The 24,143-nt window shown below is 51.8% G+C and overlaps 1 protein-coding gene across 1 annotated transcript; it reads right to left on the bottom strand.

The window, feature by feature from the left end:
- Window positions 1–1,037: 1,037 nt before the first annotated feature.
- Window positions 1,038–16,611, bottom strand: Shisa7 (shisa family member 7). Its single transcript, XM_051162305.1, has 5 exons — window positions 16,157–16,611; window positions 8,078–8,799; window positions 5,769–5,923; window positions 2,278–2,427; window positions 1,038–1,803 (listed from the first exon to the last, which is right to left on the bottom strand). Exons 2-5 carry the CDS (start codon window positions 8,755–8,757, stop codon window positions 1,166–1,168), a joined length of 1,623 nt encoding a protein of 540 aa, XP_051018262.1. The 5' UTR covers window positions 8,758–8,799; window positions 16,157–16,611; the 3' UTR covers window positions 1,038–1,165.
- Window positions 16,612–24,143: the final 7,532 nt, after the last annotated feature.

Below are 24,143 nucleotides of genomic sequence, written 5' to 3' on the forward strand. Positions count from 1 at the left end.
GCCATGGAGCCTAGTTACAAGGAAGCACGGTAGGGACTGTGATGACACAATCACTACTACTGGTCATTTATAGCAGGGACCACCTCTGAGAAGGAAATGCTCTATGATGGTGTCCACGCAGTGGCGGGTGTCATCACTGGCTTCCTACATACAGATCACTGTCTTAGTATCCCTCGTATTACATCTCAGGACAGGCTATGTTCTCTGGCACCTCCCCACGTAGCCTTGGGCTGGACACACACACAACTTTCTCATGACATGGCACAGCGATAGAGGTGTCTCCTGGTGTCATTTCCAAGTGGGTGATAACCTGGTGGTCACATCCCCACCCCAGAAGGGCCTCATCCTGGAGAGGTCCCAGGAACGGGTGGCCATTTCTGGTAATGACGTCGCATGAAGAGGCACGGTCCCTGTGATGGCGCCATCGGGCAAGGCACCTATTCTGGTGATGGCATCACAGGAGAGAGGCAGACTCCTGTGACAACACTGGGGAAAGGAGGCCTAATCTTTAGTGTGGACACGATTAGCAGCACATGGTCACCTGTAACGTGTCCCAGGAAAATGGCTTTGTCTGTAGCGATGGCGTCATGAGATGGAGGCATCTTCTCCACGGCAGAGAAACATTTTTCCTGTGATGACAATTGAAAGAGGCCTTGGCGCTCAGCACAATGTCACGAGGCCTCAAGAAGTGTAAGCCTCATCTCTGTGGCGACACTGTAGGAAGAAATCTTTGTTTCTAGGGATGATGGGGATGGGACAAGGCATTGTCTGTGGTGACATCACAGGAAAGGAGTCTCTGCGGTGATGTCATGCAAAATGGACACAGCCCCCAGTGATGACCTAATGGGCAGGCCTCTTCCTCTGTGGTGACCTCATAGGAAGGAGGTTTAGTCCCTGCAACGACATCATAGAACACGGACGTATTTGCTAGCGATGACCTCATGTACAGGCCTCTTCCTCTGGGATGACATCATGGGAAGGAGGCCTTGGTTCAAACAGTGACAAAGTAGGAGGAGAGATCTCATCCGCTGGGAGGCATGGTCTCCGGCCCAAGGGCCCATCTGGTCTCAGAGCCTTGGTGTGTACCAATGAGCCTGTAATGGAGCTCTGGCCTGGGAGGAGGGGGCCTCAGACGCCACAGACCCCCAGCACTCCACCCCCGGCCTCAGACAGTCACTTCATTCTTACTGGCAGTGCGCAGGTGCTGGGGCAGGTGATGGCCAGGAATGAACTGCAACTGCTCCAGGGTGCCCTGACGCTGGAAGGGTGGCCTACGGGCCAGTGTGCCGCCGCCCCCACCCGCATCAGACATCCAGGCTGGCTGGGGAGAACCATGAAGGGCATGGTGATGGTGCGCATGCAGGCCCGATGGAGGCAACCCATGCAGTGGTGTCGGGGGGCCCCCAGGCCCCAGCAGCAGGTTGGAGTGTGAGGCAGCCAGGCTGGCCCGGGTGGTGGGATCCGGGGGCAGTGCAGGACTCCGTGGGGGTGACAGCAGGTGCTCTCGACTCTGCCGAAGGGCCTCCGGTGAGGACAGCAGCAGGTGTTCCTGAGACACCAGACGGGCTCGAGGCAATGTGAACTCATAGCGGGAAGCTCGGCCATCACCCAGCAGGTGCTCCTGGGACATAACCCGGCGGGGATTGGGGGCTGGGGCCAGGCCCAGCTCCTCAGGACCACCCCAGGCATCCATGCGGTAGCCACCTCCAGTGCCAGGCCGCCGGAGTGCGTGCAAGGGCAGCGTCCCACGAGGCATCTCTAGATGTCTGCGCTTCAGGTAGGCTTCATCCAGATCTTTCTCAGCTGAAGAAGAAAAAACCAGAAAGATCCCTTGACCACCCAGAACCTTCCTCCGCTGGTCTCCTTATCCAAACCCCAAGCTGCTCCTAAGAGGCCTTAAAGTTTGGTCCACAAGAGTCACCAAGCTACGCAGGGCATGGTGGTTCACCCTTGCGATCTCAGTGATAGGGACACTGAAACAGGAGGGTCACCCGTGGGTTAGAGGTCAGCCTGGGCTACCTAATGAGTTCTAGGACAACGTGGATTACAAAGTGAGACTCTGTCCGAGAACAACAAGACTAAGTACAAACGAATGAAAACCTGACCCAACCCAAAATATCTCAGTTAATATGGAACCAACTAGGAAAAAAGCCGGTAGGGAGACTGGAACCTTCTGGCCCCACCCGCACCCCCACTTCTGTGCAGGTTATTGAATGAAAGCTGGTGTGTGTGTGGGGGGGGCGCGGCATTGGTCGAGGTCCCCGTCCCCAGGCTCACCCAGTCTCTTGAGGGAGGAGTATCGATTCAGTTCTGATTTCACAGCAGCCTCATAGGATGGGGGAAGATGAGACAGGTTATGGAAGGATCGAGAGCAGGACAGCGTGGAGTAGTGCAGGGAGGGGCTGGGTGGTGGCATGGCACGCCAGTCTGTGGTAGGAGGAAGACCCAGTCAGCCCAGCCCTCCTCCCTTAGACCCAGGAGTCTGGACCCTACCCCCTCTCCCTCAAGCCCAAAAAAAAGGTCCAGATCCCATCCCTCTCTCAGATACCCCTTCCTCCCTGACACCCAGGGTCCAGCCCATCTTTGCCCTCCTCCCTCAGACCCAAGAGTCCATGCCCCAACCCTCCTCCCTTAGACCTACCTAGGATTTCAGACCCCAGCCCACAGCCACAGGGGAGAAGATCCTAGCTCGCCTTTCTTAGACCCAGGGTTGCATGCTCTAACCATGCTACTTGGGATCTAAGATTTCAGGCTCCAGCTATCCTCCTTCAGAGAGGTCTAGGGCTTGAGAGGTGAGGATCCGGGGTTCTAGCCTGCTAAAGCTTCAACCTTTAGGAGCCCCCTCCTTTTCCACCACAGTGGATAGGGTTGTGGTCGAGGATGAAATCACATTCCAGGTTGGGGACCGCTGGCATTTGTCAGCACCCACTGAATGAATTCTGGCCCCAGCTGGGGATGCATTCCACGCAACTTCCCAAAACTTGACAGGAAGGAGATTCGTCACTTCCGGTGTCCTCACGAGGACACTGCAGCTGCCTTGGTGGCCAGCCAACACGCGAGCACCGGCTCACGGCGGGGGCGGGGGCTCTTACTGGGGCTCCACCCAGCACCAGGCTGGGGCTGCCCACAGTGGGGCTTGAAGGACCCCGACTCCCAGGGCGCCTCGGCCCTCTGCGTACCCAGTGTGGCAGCACGGTGCTTGGGGCTGTTGACGTTGTAGTGCAGGTTATCTGAGGGACCGAGAAGGGAGGTGACATATCACTGTCATCGCCGTTCCAGCCAGCACTCCTGCCCGGAAGTGTATCACTTCTGGCTCTCAGTTCAGTACAACCCCCGCCCCCCTCATTTGGGCCCGACCGGGCTCAGAATCATGGGGGGGTGGGGGGTGGGATGAAATGTCCTTCTTCTACACTCACCCCAATACTCAGGCCAGAAGTCTGATGGTCTTCATACCACCTCTGTCTCTCTCACCACTCAGGCCTGATGGCTCCTCTAGACAGCTCTGCCTTGCCTCACACCCTCCCTCTGAGTCACCAACTATGTCTGTTTTCCATCTTCCCAGTCCACATTAACATGGCAAGACCCACCGTGGCTGCCCCTCCCTCCAGCACTCCGTGGTTCACCACCCCCTACAGGAAAAGTGGGGTGTAGGGGTGGTGGTGGCTGAGGCTTGCCACATGGGGTTTGCACATTCTGCAATGCTCGTCTCAATGCCTTGAATCTCTTCCTTTCCCTCTTTGTCTGAAGAATGAAACCTCCCTCAAGATCTAGTTTGAGGCTTCACACACTGAGGGGCTCATGCCTGCAACCCCAGCACATGGGAGGCCGAGGCAGGAGAACTGCCATGAATCCAGGGCCAGCCCAAGCTACAGGAATTCCAGGGTAGCCTGAGGCACAGTGTGAGACCCTGTGTTAGAAAAAAAAATTAAGCCCAGTTGCCCATAGTCGCCCATGCCTTTAATCCCAGCATTTAGGAGACCGAGGCAGGCAAATCTCTGAATTCGAGGCCAGCCTGATCTATAGGGTGAGTTTCAGGACAGAGAAACCCCGTGTCGAAAAACAAACAAGCCAGGCATGGTGGCGGATGCCTTTAATTCCAGCACTCAAGGGAGGTAGAAGCAGGTGGATTGCTGTGAGTTTGAGGCCAGCCTGGTCTACAAAGTGAGTCCAAGACAGCCAAGGCTACACAGTGAAACCTTGCCTCGAAAAAACAAAACCAACCAACCAACCAACCAAACAAAACCAAAGAAAAACAAACAAAAAAAGGAAGGAAGAAAGAGTGAGCCCGATGCTGTAACACAAGTCTGGCACTTGAAAATGTAGGAAGTGGGCTGGAGAGATGGCTCAGAGGTTAAGAGCACTGACTACTAATACAGAGGTCCTGAGTTCGATTCCCAGCAACCACATTGTGGCTCACAACCATCGGATCTGACACCCTCTTCTGGCCTGCAGGTGTACATGCAGGCAGAGCCACTGTATACATAATAAATAAAGCTTAAAAAAGAAAGAAAGAAAGAAAGAAAATGTAGGAAGGGGGATAAGAGGTTCAAGTTCAGCCTGGACAACATGAGACCTTATCTGAAACAACAACAAACAAACAAAAAGAAAAGAAAAGCAAAAACCAAGGCAACCCCCCACAAAGACCTAGTTTGAATGTCCCTTCATTTTTACTTTTGAAAATCAGTGTCCTCCACCCCTGATCTCTCTTCTATACCCGCCAGTCTCCTGAACGTCTTGCCTCCCATCTCTTCCATTAACACGGGTTACAGATGCCAGAACATAGGGGTTTTTTTGTTTTGCTTTGTTTTGTTTCTTGACAGGGTGTCATTGTGTGCTGGCTGGCCTTGAACCCCCATGGACCTGCCTCCCTCTGCCTCCAGAGTGTTGGGATTAAAGGAGTGTGCCACCACTGCCTAGGTTCCCCTTGGTCTTCTGAGACAGGATCTTGCTATTTGCTATTTAACCCAGGCTGGTGTGTGTGTGTGTGTGTGTGTGTGTGTGTGTGTGTGTGTGTGTGTGTATGTATGTGTGTGTGTATATATATATATATATATATTTTTTTTTTTTTTTTTTTAAATGTTTTGCCTGCATGTATGTCTGTGTGAGAGGGTGTGTCAGATCCATCCCCTGGAACTGGAGTTATAGATAGTTGTGAGCTGCCATGTGGGTGCTGGGAATTGAACTCAGGTCCTCTGGAAGAGCAGCCAGTGCTCTCAAGTGCTGAGCCATCTCTCCAAGCCCTGAGCTCCAACTCTTGATCTTGCTGCCTCAAGCCTTCACTAAGAATTATGGGATTACAACTGTGTGCTTCAACATCTATCTGTCTTCCGCTCAAAGTCTGTCTTCCCTCTGCTTAAAACACCCTGATGGTTTTCCACTCACTTCAGAGCAGAGCACCCAAGCTAAGCCTGAAGTTTAGAACTCCAAGCTGTCTGTGGTCTCATGTCTGAGAGCCTCATAAGCTCTGCTCCAGCCTTCCAGAGTTCCTGTAGCTGAAGTTAGTCCTCTCTCTGCGAAGAGCCACTCCCTCCACCCTCCCCTATTTCCTGGCTCAAATAGGAACAGAGCTTTTCCTGCTCGCTATGGCCTCTGGGATTTCTCTCAGGATGAACAGGATGGATGTTGACAGCTGGAGACCAGTGGGACCAGGGCATGAAGGTGTGTGTGTGTGTGTGTGTGTGTGTGTGTGTGTGTGTGTGTGAGAGACATGGGGAGGACAGAGCCACAGGGATGAGGACAGAGCCAAGGCATCTGTCACTTGTACTCACCAAGGTTGGAGGGCTTCATGGTGTTGTAAAGGTTCTTGGGTGTCCTGGGGGGCATGCTATCTGGGCCTCCTAGCCCTGGGGTCAGAGAACTGCTTCGGGCCCGGTCTGGGCGGGTTGTGGGTCCTGCTTGATGCCTCAGGATGTCCACCAGAGCTCTGAAAACGGCAGATGAATGGATACGCAGTCAGGGACTGGGGGTGCGGGGGCAGATGGGGAAAAGCCCAGGTCCCTTTACCTCTCCTTATCGTCTTTAGAGAATCTACCCTGCAGAGCGATGTGTTCTATCTTTGACTATGTGGCTTCTACTGTCAATCTTTCTAGGCCACATTTCCTGCTTAACATGTTCCTTCAAGAACCCCTTCCTCGGTCCCTCTGCAGCCTCCTGTGTGGCCTTGCCCCACCATGAGCTAAGACCTTATTGCTGTTTCTCACTGTTCCTCGGGCAGCTTTCCTGGTTGCAAGCCTTTAATCCCAGCACTTGGGACGCAGAGGCAGGTGGATCGCTGTGAGTTTGAGGCCAGCCTGGACGACAAAGCAAGTCCAGGACAGCCAAGGCTACACAGAGAGACCCTGTCTCAAGCCGGGCGTGGTGGCGCACGCCTTTAATCCCAGCACTCGGGAGGCAGAGGCAGGCGGATCGCTGTGAGTTCGAGGCCAGCCTGGTCTACAAAGTGAGTCCAGGATGACCAAGGCTACACAGAGAAACCCTGTCTCGAAAACCCAAAAAAAAAAAAAAAAAGAGAGACCCTGTCTCAAAAAACCAAAACCAAACCAAATAAACAAAAAAGATGTCCCACTCATTCACTTGGGCAGACCTCAAACCCTTTGGGCCATTTTCCTCCTTGTAATCCTCAGAGCTGATCTCCACAAGACATCATCGCCAGTCAGCTCGCTGCTCAGCACCTCTCCCTCCTGGAAATCACAGCCACTGTCTCCTGGCCTGCAACTGCAGTCCTTGTCTCTCCTCTGCCCTCACACACACAGCCTCAAGACATAGCACTGGCCTATATATCCACCTCTGGTGGCTCTTCATAGCACACAGAAGAAAGGCAGCCCCCCCCGCATGCTCCTCCTCAGACAACTGCCCCCTCCCCCCGCCCCACACCCTCTTCCCCCCTTTCCCCCCCAACGAACTGATATGCCTGTTCCCTCTGCCTGGAATGACCTCAACACAGCTACCTGCCTGGACCTGCCTCTTATTTCATTCAGGGTCTCACTCAGACAGACTCTTTCTGATTGATGTCAACTAAACCAGTGCTGCTTGCGTTGGCTTGTTTTCTTCCCAACAGTTCTCAGCGTCTATAGTCCTGCTGCTTATGGGCTTGTTGGATCCACCACAAATATCTGATGAGCACTCGATCAGCTAGGACGTGAATCAGCTCAGTAGATCGTTTGTTTGTTTTTGTTTTTTGAGACAGGGTCTCTCTGTGTAGCCTTGGCTGTCCTGGACTCCCTTTGTAGACCACGCTAGCCTCGAACTCACAGCGATCCGTCTGCCTCTGCCTCTCGAGCGCTGGGATTAAAGGCGTGCGCCACCAAGCCTGGCTCAGTAGATCTTCAAAGTCCAAATAAACGAAAGTTTGTTTTTAGCGCTATTGTCTATGCGAGGAAACCGAGGCACGGAGGTTAAGAAACAGTGCCCAGCATCACATAGATCTCAGGCAGAATACTTAGGTTTAGCTCCTGGCATGCTAAGTGTTTAAGAAATATTTGTTAGCTGGGCAGTGGTGGCACACGCCTTTAGTCCCAGCACTCGGGAAGCAGAGGCAGGCGGATCACTGTGAGTTTGAGGCCAGCCTAGTCTACAAAGTGAGTCCAGGACAGCCAAGGCTACCCAGAGAAACCCTGTCTCAAAAAACCAAAAGAAGAAGAAGAAGAAGAAGAAGAAGAAGAAGAAGAAGAAGAAGAAGAAGAAGAAGAAGAAGAAGAAGAAGAAGAAGAAGAAGAAGAAGAGGAAAGAAAGAAGAAAAATGTTGGTTGAACGAGTGAGCTCTTCCATCTCAATTCTTCTCTACAGCCTGGTCCTTAGGTCACTTCTGTCCTCCGGCCTCAGTTACTTCCCACACAGCACGTAGCCACGCCCCAACAGTTCCACCTTCCACTACAGGGCCCCGCCCCAATTAAGTCACCTATATTGCACAGGCCACACCCCCAAGCGTGTTCCTGGACTTCTCATTGCATAAGCCCTGCCCCTTAATCAGTTGCTCCACCTCCCAGCATCAAGGTACCGCCTCCATCAGATTTTTTGCGCCACGCAGTACACAGGTTCCTGGCACCTTCCTGTCCCTCCAGCCGCAGCGCACACTTACCTGGGCACGTTGATCTCCCGGTGCGCCCTGGGCGCACGCGACGCCTTGCTGAAGGCCACTTTGGCACCGACGCCCACTGCCAGGGCGAAGCTGATGACTCCGCACACCACGTAGGCTGTGCTGCCCCCTGGACCCTCGCCCCCACGTCCCCCAGCGCCCCCAGCCCGGCCCCCTTCCAGCCACCCTGCCTGGCCTGGTCCTGGTCCCCCACCCGCACCCCCAGCGCCCCCGGCGCCTCCGGCCAGCGGCGGGGGCGTGGTGGCCCAGCGTGGCGTGTCATAGTTAGAGCAGGAGGCCTGCGCCAGGCGCATGTGGCGGTGCTCGCAGCAGAAACGGTAGTGGCAGGTGCCGCAGCAGAAGCGGTAGGAGCCGGTGCTGCAGTTGAAGGTGGCGTCGTACTGGCCCATAACATCGTAGTAGCCGTGGCAGAGCTCGGCCGGAGGAGGCGCCCGTGCCGCTGCGCCCGCGCCACCCGCGGCGCTGGTCTTGGTGGCATTGGCGCCGGTACCCGCAGCGCTCCCGCCGCCCGCGAGAGCCCCGGTCAGGCGCCTCAGGTGCGCGAGTAGCGCGGGCAGCGGGCCTGGGGCCACTGCGCTCGTCTCGTTGGATGGGCGCGCTCCCGCCGGGCCCGCGGCGGAGGCCAACAGCACGACGGTCCCGAGCAGCAGCAGGGCTGGCATGGTGCGCACCGGGACGCCAGACTGCGGATCCCGGAGGTCGAACTGCAGGGGTGGGAGGGGAGGGCAAAGGGAGCGACGAGAGGAGCCTCAGCGGGGGGGGGGGGGGGGGGGGGATGGGAAAGAAAGGGTCGGCGGGGACCGAAGAAGGGGTGGGGGTGGGGTGGGGTGAGGTGCAGAAGTTATAACAAAGGGAGGACTTGACGGAGAGGAAGGTGTGAAAGCAGAAAGCGGAGGGAGGAGTTGAAGATGTGTGGGAGCCGGGTGAACCGCAGCCGGAGACCCGCGGAGCCCAGGAAGGAGGGGAAGAAAGGAGGGAGAGAAAGAGGAGAGAAGGAAGGAAGGAGGAGGAAGAAGAAAGAAAAGAGTAGGGAAGAGATTTTGGGTGTGGGACCGCAGGGTAGCAGAGGAGATAGGAGAGAGAGAGAGAGAGAGAGAGAGAGAGAGAGAGAGAGAGAGAGAGAGAGAGAGAGAGAGACGAATTAGTTGAGAACTAAGCCACAAAGGTAGTGCCCTGCTGTCAACATGATGTGGGCATCCATCAAACATTTTTGTCTTATGTACCTGTAGAACAGCTGACCGACATGCAGGTGATGCGCATGTGTGACAACCTAAGATGCCTCCTGGTTCTCGTTTAAAAAAAAAAGCCAGGAATGGTGACACATGCCTATAATCCCAGCACTCTGGAGGTGGAGGCAGGAGGATTGTCTGAAGTTTCAGAGCTCAACCTGAGCTCTGTCTTGAGTTCCAGGACAGCCAATGATAATGTGGGCACACAGTATAGTTAGGAACCAACTAAATAGCTTACAGCTATTTGGTTTTCAGTTCTCCAAACATGCCCTTTCTCTTTCAATGCACATGTGCACACACACATGCGTGTAGCCGGTTTCATATGCTAAGGTGTCACTGCTGTCCACAGTTTTGGAAGAAACATATTTGATGTGGGGGTGATGAGATGAGAAATGGGACTGGGGAGGTGGGTCAGAAAGGCAGGTATTCTAGCTGTGTCCATGGCAACGGCCCAGGCAGGTCAGGAACAGGCCAGAGTGAGCAGGAGAAGCTAGGGGGGTGGAGACAGCTTGGTAGGGAGCCAGGAGATCAGGAGAGCAGGGCCCTGCCACCAGACAGGATTAAGCACTCCAGAGCTGGGAGTGTAGGCAGAGGCCCCCCCTTTTTTCCCATAGCATCATAACAAGGCCCAGGGAGACAGCTGCCCTAGGCTTAGATCAAAGGCTGCACCCAGCACCAAGGGACCAGACTCCGCCCAGGAATCCATGCCTGAGGTTCCTGACCACCTTCCCTGGGCTGTCAGGAGCATCAGGAATGCAGCCTTGAATAAGCTCCTAGGTTCCTGTGGACCTGGGGTTGACCTTCCAGAGAGCAGAGGGAGTTGTTAGACAGAAATGTCACCCGTGCTTCAGACTGCTGAGGAGAAACACTGAGAAGTGACAGAGCCCTAGGGAACTGACTAACCCAGCAGAAGAGGAAGGAGAGGGGTTGGGATGTATTTAAGTAAACATCATTAGGTGGTTGTATAATTTGTTCTGTCCACTGTGCGTGCGTGCGTGTGTGTGCGTGTGTGTGTGTGTGTGTGTGTGTGTGTGTGTGTGTGTGTGTGTGTATGTGTGTAGTCATTTGTCAACCAAAGTGCTAGAAAGATGAGGTAGGGAGATGGCTTTTGGGTGCTGGGGTTTCCCAACATTTGGCTCCATCCCCTCCCCCCCTTTTTTTTTTTTTTTTTTGGTTTTTCGAGACAGGGTTTCTCTGTGTAGCCTTGACTTCCACCTCTTATAACAAGAGTCTCATTCTGTAACCCAGGCTGGCCTGTAGCTCACTATGTAGCCCAGGTTAGCTTCTAATCAATTGATTGATCTGCTTCAGCTTCCCAGGTGTTGGGATTACAGATGTAATCCCTCTCCCCCTCCCTCTCTCCCTCCCTCCCTCCCTTCCTCCCTCTTCCTGCCTTCTTCTCTCCCCCACCTGTTTCTCTGTCTTTCTCCACCCTCCCTCTCTCTCTTCTTCCCTTCCTCCCTCTTCTCCCCCCCCCCCCTTTCCTTCCTTCCACCCCCTCTACTCCCCTCTCCTCCTCCCTTCTCCTTTATTTTTTGCTTGGTTTTATTGTAACAAAGCCCATGGAAAATATGATGGCCTCAAACTCACTATGCCACTAAGGCTGCCCTAGGTTGGACCTCTTCCCTGAACTCCGGCCTAGATTATTTTGCTGCTTACTGGGTGCTCTCACATTGGATACCTTGAAAGTGGCTTGGCTCACACAGCTGAAGAATTTGACGACTCATTAAAAAAACAAAACAAAACAAAACAAAACAAAACAAAACAGAAAAGCCCGAACAGTCAGATGTGATAGCCCTGATATGTCATCCTGTCTGCTTGGGATTGCTGAGACAGGAAGATGACAGGCTCAAGACCTGCCCAAGCACAGAGTGAATTCAAGGCCAGCCCAGCCATCTTAGCAAGACCGCGGACCTCAGAGGTAGAGCTCTTGCATAGCATGCTTGGGGCTGCAGGTTTAATCCCAAATTCTACACACAAATTAATTGTAAATTACCACAGGAACCAGCAATCTCATCCCTTGTGTTCAACCCCTTCCCCAAATCTAAATACATATGACTACAAAAAAAAAAAAAAAAAAAAAAAAAAACGCATGAAAGTCCATAGTGTCTCTGTGCATAATAGAGGACAAGCAGAAATGACGCAGGTGTTGGGAAACAGATGAATAGATGAACAAGCATGGCCCATCCATACAGTAGACTATTACTCAGCCTTGAAGAGGAGTCACACTGACACTACGTGTGTGTGTGCTACAACATAGATGAATCTTCAGGACATTGTCCTAAGCAAAAGAAGCCAGGCATAAAACATCACACAGTATATGATCGCACATATATGAAATTTCCACCAACAGTCAAAGCCACGCAAACAAAAATCCTATTTATTGCTTATATTTTTGTAACTGGAAGGAAAGGGGCAGAAGTGATGGCCTCATACACAGAGAGCTTCCTTTTGGAATGACGAGAATGCTCTGGAACTAGAGCAGGCAAGGTGGCTCAGTGGGTAACAGTGCTTGCTGCTAAGCTTGACAACCTTGATTGGACCTACTGGGTCCCAGATGGTAGAAGGTGAAAAACTGACTCCCAAAAGTTGTCCACTGACCCCTGCATGGGATCCATACCCATACATGTACGTGCATATGTACATAATTAAAATAGAATGTTCTGGAACTAGATAGCAGAGACCATCACACAACGTAAGGAATATGCCCGACATTAAAATGGCTAAACGTAAATTTTATGTGTGTGGTACTACATTTCTTAAAAACATTTGCTTGTTTGGTTGGTTGGTTGTTCATTTTTAGGACAGTATCTCACTGTCTTAGCTGGCCTGGAGTAGACCAGGTTGGCTTGATCTCCTAGAGATCTGGCTACTTCTACTCCCAAGTGCTGGGACCAAACGTGTTCCCATCGCAGCAGTTGGAAGGCAGAGGCAGGAGGGACAAGAGTTCAAAGTCCTTCTTAAAAACATAGCAAGTTCAATCTTAATCCTGTCCATGTGAGACCCTGTCTTTATTTTTTAATTTTTTTGGTTTTTCGAGACAGGGTTTCTCTGTGTAGCCTTGACTTCCTAGACTCACTTGTAGACCAGCCTGGCCTCGAACTCACAAAGATCCACCTGCCTCTGCCTTCCAAGTGCTGGGATTAAAAGCATGTACACCCACGCTCGGCGAGACCCTGTCTTTAAAAACTACAGGCAAGCAAACAAAAAAACGGCAGAAGACATCAATAGCTTCCCTGTTTAGACCAAGTCTTGGCTTCTTGCCTCACTTAAGTCATGCTGTCATTATACCTGGAGTGCCCACCCTCATCTTTTCCTCTAGGCTGGTGGACCTCAACCTTCCCAAAGCTGTGACCCTTTACCACAGTTTCTCATGTTCTGGTTCCCCACCCCTCCCCAAACCGTAAAATTATTTCTGTTGCTGCTTCCTAAGTATAATTTTGTAAGCACATCTGTGCTTTCTGATGGTCTTAGGAGATCCACAAGGGTGGGGTGGGGGGTGGGGTCGAGACCCACAGGTTGAGAACCACTGATCTAGGCCTTTCCAGAGTCATGCCCAAGAACTCTCTATTTTCCTTCCCTTAGCCCTTGCTGCTGCCTTGCTTGCCGGATCTCAGCTTGGCAGCCCCTCCCCACTCAAACGCCAACTCTCCTATAATCTCAGCAAGCTCCAAAGCAGCCCTTGACCCACTGGGGCTCCCCGCCCTGTGGGATGCCTTTTGAAGCTCTTGTGCATTTGTCACAGGATGCACACGCTGCCTTGCCTGTGCACCTTTCCTGCTTGGACTGGAACGCCCATGAAGGCTGATGATTCGAGCTACATCCTTGCTGCCTCTTCCACAGCACTCAGAGCCAGTATCTGGCACCGTGTGAATGCTCAGGAAGGCATTTACATCTTGGAAAATGTTGGAACAAGTAGGAGAATTGGTTACCCATGGCTCCCCAACCTTCAGGTGAGAATAAAATTCTAAGAGGTCCTATTAATTGCCTGAACCCCACAGTGCCCAGACTCTGGGGCTACGCTGAGAAACAAGCCACACTTTGCCAGCTTAATCAGATTCTTAGACCTAGCCTTGTAACAACAGATCTTCCCCCACGGCTAACAAATCTAACAGTGGCAAATGGCCCTGTGAAGTTTCGAGTTGAAGGAGGATTTGAAGCAACCCTGACAGTGATGGGTGATGACCCAGAAGTTCCATGGCGCCTTCTCAAGCTAGAAATTCTAATTGAGGATAAGGAAACAGGAGATGGGCGGCAAGCTTTGGTTCATAGCACGCAAATCGACTTTTTGAACCTGGGTCTCAAGGCACTACGTCTAGATGGCTTTATCCTCCACACAGAGAAGGGGGGCAAGACACCTAGAGCCCCAGCTCTTCTGAGGGTGGCAGACACAGCCGTATAGGTCCCTCCATTCTCTGAGCACTGGCACGTACAATGGGAATCTGGCTGGAAGAATGGAGCCATCTGGGCTGATGGGGCGGAAGGCAGCTGTCTCCCTTGCTCAAAGGCGGTGAGTTGACGGAGGACAGCCATCTGCAGATGCAGCAGCCAGCGCGCAGACACTGGAGGCAAGGGGACCGGGTCTCTGTGTCCCTCACACAAGACTGCCTAGACTCGCAAAAGAGCCGATACATGACACAGACCACAGGACACTAGGTGTCAGCATGTGTGTGAGTGAGTGTGTGTGTGCGTGCACACACACACATCACTCTACATGGACACGCAAACATTTGTACACATTTTAACCTAATGTTAGCATCCAAGACTCAGATGTCTAGGCACACTAGAAGCATTATATCCCTAGACTAGTTTCCTACCCCGAGGCAGGGCGACCAGGCAGGCACCCACACTCATCTTCTTAGCTCTGTCATGCAGCCCTATAGGTGCAAGCACACTCTGGCCCAGCTGTGCAGAATCTGCAACTGGCTTGTGAGAACTCCTGCCCCGCCCCCATCCCCGCCCATCCCCTACTCCGCCCTCAGCCCTATTCCGCCCCCAACCTCTAGTTCTCACTCACAAGGCAACGTCCTCCTCCACAGCCATAGGGGATGGGTGGGACGGGAGGCCCCAAACCCCGGTTCTTCCTTCCAGTGCACCTTGCTTGCTTCTCAAATCCAGCTCAGGACTTGAGAGACACAAGGTACAGAGAAAGGGAGCTAGGCTGGGGAAAAGGAAGCCCTCAACACATCCTATCCCACTCCTGCCGGGGGTGGGGTGGAGAATCTTGGCTAGGATGGCAGAAGTGGGCTGGGCAGCGTGGATCTGAGTGTCTCCTGAGGGGTCCTTGCAGGAAACAGCAGCAGGTGGGTGGGGGAGAGGCGTGGTGAGGGTGCCTGGGAGTCGAGAAAAAGAGAGGAACAGGATCCAGGAAGAAGGGAACAGAGACGCAAACAGGGATACAGATCCACCCAGCCAGGGAAGAGATAGAAACCCACAGAAGGTGGTACCGGAAGAACGGGTAGTGATGGGAAGTAGACAGAGAAAGAGTGGGAGACCCGGAGAAACAGAGGCCCTGGTGGGGGAAGGGGGGTGGAGTGGCGGGGGGCGGGGAGGAGAGAGTAGGAGAAGTGAGACACAGAGTTGGGAAGGGCACAAGCAATGAAGGACCAGAGCCTATAAAATGGCCTGAGTGGGGTCTGCAGGTGGCAGATGCAGAGGTGGTAGGTAAGGGGTTAGAGAGCACGTGGGAGGGGTTCCTAGGAACCCTTGGGGGGGCGGGTTAGAAAGGCAGTTCTGAGGTAGGAATGCGGAAAGCAGGCATAAGATCGGGGGACCTGTAGAAGAAGCAGAGGGAGAGGGGAGGAGCTGGCCCTGGCTACCCGATACCGGAAAGAGCCCTCAAATTCCTGCCAGGGATAGAGTGAAAGGAGAGATCACATGCAGCGCTATGTCTAGGGTCTCTGCCTAGAGACTCTGTCCATCCTCTTGTCAGGACCCCTGCCTCCAGCCAGCCGCCTGTTTTCTCTCTTTCTAAGCCAGTTCTGTCGTCGGATCCCTGTTTCTGTTCCTCTGCATCTCTGCGTCTGTTTGGGCTCTGTCCCGAATCTCTGTCTGGGGCCTCCATCCTCAGCCTCCCCCGCCTAGGTCTGTAAATCTCCACACCCAGTTCCTCTGTCAGGGGCTCCCAATCTCTGCATGTCTGTCCCGGGCTTCTGCCCCTTCTAAGTGTCTGATCCTCATCACTGTGCTGACCCCTGCCTTTTGAGACCCCCCCCCCACTCTTAAGCAGGGTGGGTGGGGGGGCGCTGCGGAGGGAGCTGTGTGTTCCCGGCGCAAAATAGACTCCCGTTGCCATGGCGACGCGAGCGCGGCCTCGAGACGCAGGCTTCGGGCTGGGTGTGCGGAGGGGACACCTGGATCCGGAAGGCGGGGGCCGGGGCTCCGACGCCCGTGTCCCAAGGGGGCTCCAGAGGATGGCTGGGAGGAGAGGGTGTACCGGGCTAGGTGGCTGCTTGTCAGGCCTTTTGGGAGGGGGCTGGGCTGTCAGGATCCGCGGTGGTGGTAGGGTGAGTCTGATTGTCAATGGGGTCGGACTGGTCCTTGCATCTCAGGAGGACACAGGATGCTTTCAAGGGCCCCCAGGCTGGGGAAGGAGGCTGCGAATCTCGGGTGAGGGTTTGACGCGGTGGAGGTGGAGGGGCGTCTGTAGAGTTTCAACACTCTGATATCCTAGGGGCTGCAGAATTCTGCGTCTTAGGCTAGTACGGACCACTGAGCAGAAACTAACCATCCCATCTATCCATCCATTCACACCCTTGTCCCTTCTTCCCCACTCCTCCGCCCCCCCCCGTGCCTCAGTTTACCCCTCCTCACCAGGTGCAGATGCGCTCACCTCACTTTCCGGATGCGGGACCCTCAGGGAATCGGGGGTGGCAGCGTGGGGGCCAGCCAGGGGAGGCAGCGCGAGAGCGTGTCTGCCAGCCAGTGGGGCTGGGCGCGCGCGCGCGCGCGCTGATGGGGGTGGGGGCGGCAAGCAGCGTGGCGGGGGACCCTGGCCGGCAGCTCCGTCTTGTGCAGATGCGCACCGGCCCCAGTGCAGATGTGGCCGCTGCCAGCCCTCGCCTGTGTCTCGCGCCGGCTTGGAACTCAGAAGAGGCGCCTCCCCCACCCCACTTGCAGGAGACCCCACTTTCTTCCACCCACAGACCCCTGTAGCCCCTGTGATGTCCCCCAAACCCAATAATGGTTCGGTCCTCAGTCACATCAATGTTTATTCTCTAAGACGGGGGTCCCAGTTGTGACATTCTTTCCCCCTCCTTTTCCCGCTTTGTGAAGTGGCCCGGGGCCCAGCCCCGCCTCTCCCTTTCCCTCAGCCAATTCCCACCCAGCATCCAGGAATCTAATTTGCATTTCCGGGACCACGTGCCCAATCGGGAAACATAGCCACACCTCCTCTCCCACGGGGGCGGGTCTCCTGGCGGACTGCACCACTCTTGGGATCCAGGGATGAAGGAAAAGGCATCTATCAAAGTCTTGGGTGCCAAGGAGGGTGGGTCCTTTCCTCGAGTCAGGGCCTGGGGTTCAGCAACCGGGAGTTCTTGCCTTGGAAGAAGCCTAGCAGCCCGATGTCGTCGTCGGGGACATCATCACCGTGGTATCGCATCGGAGGAGCGGGTCTTCATAGTCATCTTCCTTATTATTCTGACGGCATCGCTTCTCCAGTTGACTCCACTTGAGAGTTTTCTTAGTGGCCTCTTTCTCACACTTGCCCGGTTGAGCTAAATCCCCGCCATCTTAGTCTTCTAAGGGTGGATGTCTCTGCTAAGGGTGGTAGTCTCTTGACTACACTTCTTCACTAGTCTCATCTTTCCCATCATCCCTTTAGGCCCTCAGCTCCCACACAGGCCCAAACTGCGCCCATGAACTCTCAGCTCATTTACACAACTCGTTCCCTCTTGGCTCAACAGGAGTAACCAACCACATTACAGTCAATCAGAAAGCCCAGCAAGTTTATCTCCAGAAAACTATACCAAAAAAACTACAAATCCCACATTTCCACTGCCTCTTCCCAGGTTAGGTCCCACTACTGATCCTAGGATGCGTGAAGGTTGGTCTCTCTTTTCTGCTCCAGGCCACCTAATGTAGCCCCTTGGCTATTCTGAGGGGACAATTTGATGGCATTCAGCTCATTGTACAGTGACTACTTGACAAATAGAAACCAACAACATCCATAACTCAGAAAGAAAGAAAGAAAGAAAGAAAGAAAGAAAGAAAGAAAGAAAGAAAGAAAGAAAAAGAAAATTAGCTAGACAATGGTGGCATATGTCTTTAATCCCAGTACTTGAGAGGCAGGGGTGGTAAGAAAAACTATGAGTTTGAGGCCAGCCTGGCCTACAGAGTGAGTTCCAGGACAGCCAGGGTTACACAGAGAAATCCTGTTTCGCCAAGTGGTGGTGGCGCAAAACCAAAGATTCGAAAACAAACAAACAAACAAACAAACAAAAAAAAAAAACCCAAACCAAACAAAAACACCAAAATAAAATACAATAAAGAAAAACTAGCGGAACAGGCTGGTGAAGTCACCTGCCCAGTAACACCCCTTCCCCCACTACTTAAGTAACATTTTTTTTTACAAGGGAGAAAACTGAGTCCCAAAAGGATATGAGGCTCAAATGCTCGGTCAGACCAAGGCATGCCTGAGCTCCTTTGTCCCACTGTCTATATATCCAGGACCCTGAGACTGCACAAGCCATAGCACACGCTACCGGAGTCCCCAGGAGGCTCTGCTGTTGCTGGCCTCTGAGGAGCTGCACAGCTGAGGCTTCCAGCTGGGCTTTCTGTGCAGGCTCTTTCCTACTGCTTTTGTGGAGATTTGTTTGAGTTCATTCCTCATTTATTCATTCAGTGGGACATGGAGACCTGGGGACTATAACAGGGCCCCAGACCTGTAGCACAACTGACTCCAATGATGGAAGTGCCACTTGGTCTGTAAAACTCAGCATGTAGCCAGCACCACCAGCCAAAACGAAAGCAAAGGCCTAATCCTTCACAATCCATAGTTCTGAGAAAGCCTGTAGATGTACTAGTCTTCGTTTTTGTTTTTTGTTTTGGATTCTGTAGTTCTGCTTCTGGCTAACTGGACTTGTCAACCCAGAACACGGTTTTTATGCTTTAAAACGCTCACCTTGAGAAAGCCTCTGGGCTCCGGAGCATCCAGTGTAGTTAGCAGTTACCAGTTAATAAAGACTTAAACTCAAGTGTGAGCAGGCTTCTCTGGTGACTATCCCACAACATTTCGGAAAGTTCCACCAAGATCCCAGAGACCTGACCGAGAACTGGGGGGTAGGGGGCCTCAAAGTCCTTTGGAGCAAGGAAGAGTGTGGTTGTCAGAGGACTCCTAAGGGACAGACAACCTGAGATGTTCCAGGTCCCATCAACTCCCTTTGAGCAATCACTGCCTAACACATCAGAGGGGTCTGACAGCTCCACCACCAAAAGAAACAAATTAGAAAATTTCTGGGACTGGCTGGGTGGTGGTGGCGGTGGCACAGCGTATGTCTTTAATTCCAGCACTCAGGAGGCAGATTTCTGTGAGTTTGAGGCCAGCCTGGTTTATAGAGTGAGCTTCAAGACAGCCAAGGCTACACAGAGAAACCCTGTCTTGAAAAAGAAAGAAAGAAAGAAAGAGAGAAAGAAAGAAAAGAAAAGAAATTCTCCTGGTCCGTTACTTCCAGAGGTAAGTCTGGCTAAGGCGTGTACTGTTCAGACACCTAGGAGAGGTTGGATGTGGCTGCTAATCCAGTGTGCAGGAACAACATGAGACATCAATGGATCTCTGTCTGTATGAACGTGTGGTGGCCACCCTGGTTGTTTTTACCATATGTCTGTCTTTCTGTGTTTCAGTCAGTTTTGTTTTCCTGTACCATCCAATGGCTTTCTCTGCTGTAAGACACTCCCTTTACCAGGTTTAAGACCTGTGTTCCAGCCGGGCAGTGGTGGTGCACGCCTTTAATCCCAGCACTCAGGAGGCAGAGGCAGGCGGATCGCTGTGAGTTCGAGGCCAGCCTGGTCTACAAAGTGAGTCCAGGATGGCCAAGGCTACACAGAGAAACCCTGTCTCGGAAAACAAACAAACAAAAAAAGAGAGCGTCAACAGAATCCTTTTGGCTCTGCCAGGTCACCCAGACTCTCCCCCAAATCCTCCACCTGTGCTGCTCAAGGAGTAGAGGAGTGTTTGCTTGTTTTGTTGTGTATGGAGGTGGGGAGAGCCCCGCCCCCTGCCACTCCCATCCACATAGGGAAAGGTAACAGTTTCCCCAAGTGAGCATTCCTTCCACTCTGCACCTGGGCTGAGCCCAGAGGAAAAAGAAAAAGTTCATATCTTTCTCTTTCATAATTTATAACTCATCATTCACTGAGGGGAGAGGGGAATACTGTCCCTCTGGGCTGGGCAGGGGGATTGCTGTCAGATAGTGCAGCCTGAACAAAATGGAGTTTCCTTTCTGTCTGACACTGACCAAGGAGACTTGAGATCATTTTCACTAGGTACTTTCTAGAAAGATTAAAGATGGCTGGCTGCTAAAAACATATCCCTTGTTACCCAGATATTACCCCTCCCCGAAAAGTTTTAAAAAAAATTAAAGATATAAGCAGGTCCCAGTTGCTGGAGGTAGCTCAAAGGGTGTTTAACAACAAAGAACTGATTGGGACAAGACCTTTGGCATAAACTGAAAGCCATCGTCACCCTCTCTGATGATGAGACACAGACACAGAAAAATCCAGCAAGATTTTGGGGTCTTACCCTCTGTTAGAAGGATACCTCGTAGCTGAAAGTTCTGTCTCCAATCAAAAGACACAGTTGGACCATCTCTCAGATGGACAGCAAAAGTTCCCAGGGTTATGGGCACACCCCCCCTGCCCCTCCCACCTCTCCTCCCCCGCCCTGGGCCAACAGGGAGCACCTATAACTGTTCAACAAAGCTGTTTAGTTACTTCTTCTGGATTAAACAATAGCTAATAACCCTGGAAACAAAAAGGGAATTCACAGCCTATGGTGCCTGGCTTGATAAGACAGGTGTCCTGGTGCTCTGCCAATCACCCTGGACTACATCTCTGATTCTCATGAGTCTGATTCTTCCAGAAAAGCACGTATACACTGTCCTGGACCTGAAAGAGGCTTTCTTTAGCCTCCCATATTCAGAGGTGAATTAACATGTCCTTTGCGGGGTTTTTTTGTTTTGTTTTGTTTTGTTTTTGGTTTTGGTTTTGGTTTTGGTTTTTCGAGACAGGGGTTCTCTGTGTAGTCTTGGCTGTCCTGGACTCATTTTGTAGACCAGGCTGGCCTCAAACTCACAGTGATCCCCCTGCCTCTGCCTCCCGAGTGCTGGGATTAAAAGCGTGCACCACCACGCCTGGCACTGTCTTTGTTTTTTGTTTTTTTGTTTTTTTTTTTAAAGATTTATTTATTGTTTATACAGTATTCTGCCCACACATGTGCCTGCCCACCACAAGAAGGCACCAGATCTCATTACAGGTGGTTGTGAGCCACCATGTGGTTGCTCGGAATTGAATTCGGGACCTTCGGAAGAACAGATGGTGCTCTTAACCTCTGAGCCATCTCCCCAGCCCCCACTGCCTTTGTTTTTAAATGGACAGACCCAGTGGAGGTTACAGCAGACAACATACCCAGACCAGGTTGCCCCAGAATTTAAAAAGACACTACAGGCAGTGTTCCTGGCTTTCTGATAAAGGTTTCCAGGAAAAGCAGATTATAAACGGGCCACCCGGAGACTGCTGCAAGAGTTGCAGGCCTTGGGCTGCAGAACCTCAGCTACGAAAATCCAAATTTATATATCAGAGGCTGCCTATACTGGCTACCAGCTGGGGGCCGGAAGGTTGCACAGAAGGCTGTGTCAGACTAGGATTGCTGCCATCCTTCAGATCTCAACTCCAAGGACTAAGAGACAGGCTCAAGTGTTCTTAGATGCATCTTGTTATTGCTGCCTTTGGATACCAGAGTTTATGGAAATAGCAAGGCCCCTCTCTCTCTGTCTCTCTGTCTCTGTCTCTGTCTCTCTGTCTCTGTCTCTGTCTCTGTCTGTCTGTCTGTCTGTCTGTCTGTCTCTCTCTCTCTTTTTCCAAGACAGGGTTTCTCTGTGTAGCCTTGGCTGTCCTGGACTCACTTTGTAGACCAGGCTGGCCTCGAACTCACAGCGACCTGCCTGCCTCTGCCTCCCGAGTGCTGGGATTAAAGGCGTGCGCCACCAGGCCTGGCTAGCAAGGCCTCTTTCCATGTGCCAGCACAAAGTAGAAGGGGCACTAAGTCCCCTAATCTTGACTGAGACTACACAAAAGGTCAAAGGGGTTTTAACCCAAACTTTGGGCCCATGAAAATGCCCTGTGACCTACACGTTTAAATGTTTGGACCCTGTAGCCCACCTGTTTAAGAGCTGTGGTGGCTACTGCTAGTTTAATGAAAGAAAACACACAGGTTAATTCTGGGTCAAGATCTTATACTCACAGCACCCATGGCACGGTTGAGATCCTCCTCCTCCTTGGAGGGCCAGAACATCGCTGTCTAATGACTGTGTGGCCCAGGGCCAGGCTCTAACTCCTAGGCCACCCTTGAGGCCAGTTTGAGAAACTCGCTGTTATCAATTCAGCTACCCTGATAACGCAGGTGTTCATCCAAGACTGTCAAGAGATGAGGGGCCAAACCAGGTATATTTGCAGCTACAGTAGTTACTTTAACTGAAATGATTTGGGCCCAAGCCAGGTACTTTAGCCCAGGGAGCAGAACTGATGCATCTGACTCAGGCTCTCAGACAGGAAAAGGAAAGTGTAATATGTATATATATATATATATATGCTTTTACTACTGGGCATGTGTATGATCTACAGAAAAAAAGGGCTTCTTGCCACTGCAAAAAAAAGGACATTAAAAAATCTTGGCCCTCTTCCTACAGGCTATTTGGATAGAAATTGCTTTCCACTACTGATGGACTTCTGACCTGGCTACCCAACCGATGGCCCTAAGGCCAGTGGGGCCTGTTGATATTCTGATGACACACCATCAGCCAGTGCAGCCTGAGGCTTCATAGTTTAAAAAAAAAGAAAGAAAGAAAGAAAAGAAAAGAAAAGAAAAAGAAATGGACAGCTCAGATGCCACAGGTTGCTGGTGGACACCAGAGACAAAGATCAGTCTCTCAGAAACAACTAAGAGGACTTTTGGTAACTAACCTTCACCAGGCTACTCGTCTGGGCTCCATACAGTTTTCTGAATTGCTCAGATCATGGGTATACTGTACCTAGACTGGATGGACAGCCTAGCATGGGTCTCTTCGCCAGATGCCAGGTTTGTGGGCAAATGAATCCAAGGAGGGGGTTCAAATGAGAGGCAGACCATCGTGATGTCGAACTCTGGGAGAACTGACTTCGCAAGATCCGGCCTGCTGGAGGAGGTTACCTTTCTAGGGTGGATAGAGACCTTCCCCACTCTGCTTAAATAGTAGCTAAAAGGCTCCATCCGGAACTGGTCCCCAGATTTGCCCCGCCTCCCCCAGCAATAAGGTCTTACAATGGCCTGGATTTCACAGCCCAAACCTCTCAAATACTAGCTAAAACTTTAGACATAGATCAAAAAGTTCATTGTGAGCCGGGCAGTGGCAGCACACACCTTTAATTCCAACACTTGGGAGGCAGAGGCAGGCGGATCTCTGTGAGTTCGAGGCCAGCCTGGTCTACAAAGCGAGTCCAGGACAGCCAAGGCTACACAGAGAAACCCTGTCTGGAAAAACAAACAAACAAAAAAAATCTGTCTTTCAGAAACAGGAAACACCTTGAGAATCAGATGCTATGCCGCTGGAAAGGACCCTAGGGATAGAGTTAATCATTCCTGGCCAAGTTCTGGCCAGGATTGTTCATTTTGCTTAGACACCTGGCCGTGGTCTATACAAAGGAACAAGAACTCACCAGACTGTCCTCCCATTGGCTGGGGCAGCCTAAATTAACATTAGAGGACTCATAAGGGGCTAAAACTTGTCCGATATCCACATCTTTAACCTAGGCACTTCCCCTTATTCTGAAGCCTGCCGTTCTGCCTTACGGGTTAGTTCATTTGGATAACAACGATATCACTGGGCCTCTGAGACTATTTGGTTGGCGTGTCTAGTGGTTTGACTAAATATGCTTCTTAGGATGCTTTCCAAACGAAGTAGATAGGTAGATCAGGACCCAGAGGAAAGTTTCTGTTTCTGATTTAGAACAAGTTTGATTCCCTTACAAAAACATTCCTACAAGCGAGGCAGTGGTGGTGCATACCTTTAATCCCAGCACTTGGGAGGCAGAAGCAGGTGGATCTCTGTGAGTTCGTGGCCAGTCTGGACTACAAAGCAAAATCCAGGACAGCCAGGACTACACAGAGAAACCCTGTCTCAAAAAGAAAAAAAAGAAAAGAAAAGAAAAAACAAAATCAAAACAAACAAAAACAAAGAACAAAAAGAACCCAAAGCCCAAACCAAACCAAACCAAAAAACCATACACACACACACACACAATGTTCCTACAAAATAGGAGAGGCTTAGACAAAACAAAATTTAAAACCTGTGTGTTGCTTTGGGAGAAACCTGTTGTTCCCATGCTAATTGATTAGGAATAATTAAAAAAAATTTTTTTCCATGGATGGGGAATAATAAGGTACCAGTTTCTGTTCTCTTGGTCCCCTGGGTAAGTGCTCTGCTACCAGCACTGACTGGGCCTGTAATTCTCATTCTGATTGGATGCATCTTAAACTAAAGCAGGGTGAGTCCATGACTTGACTCATTACTTAGACCAATGGGGAATGTGACAGGCCCCAGACATAGCACAACCCACTCCACGAG

Source organism: Acomys russatus, chromosome 19 (genome assembly GCF_903995435.1).
Source record: "Acomys russatus chromosome 19, mAcoRus1.1, whole genome shotgun sequence".
Classification (NCBI taxonomy): Eukaryota; Metazoa; Chordata; class Mammalia; order Rodentia; family Muridae; genus Acomys; species Acomys russatus.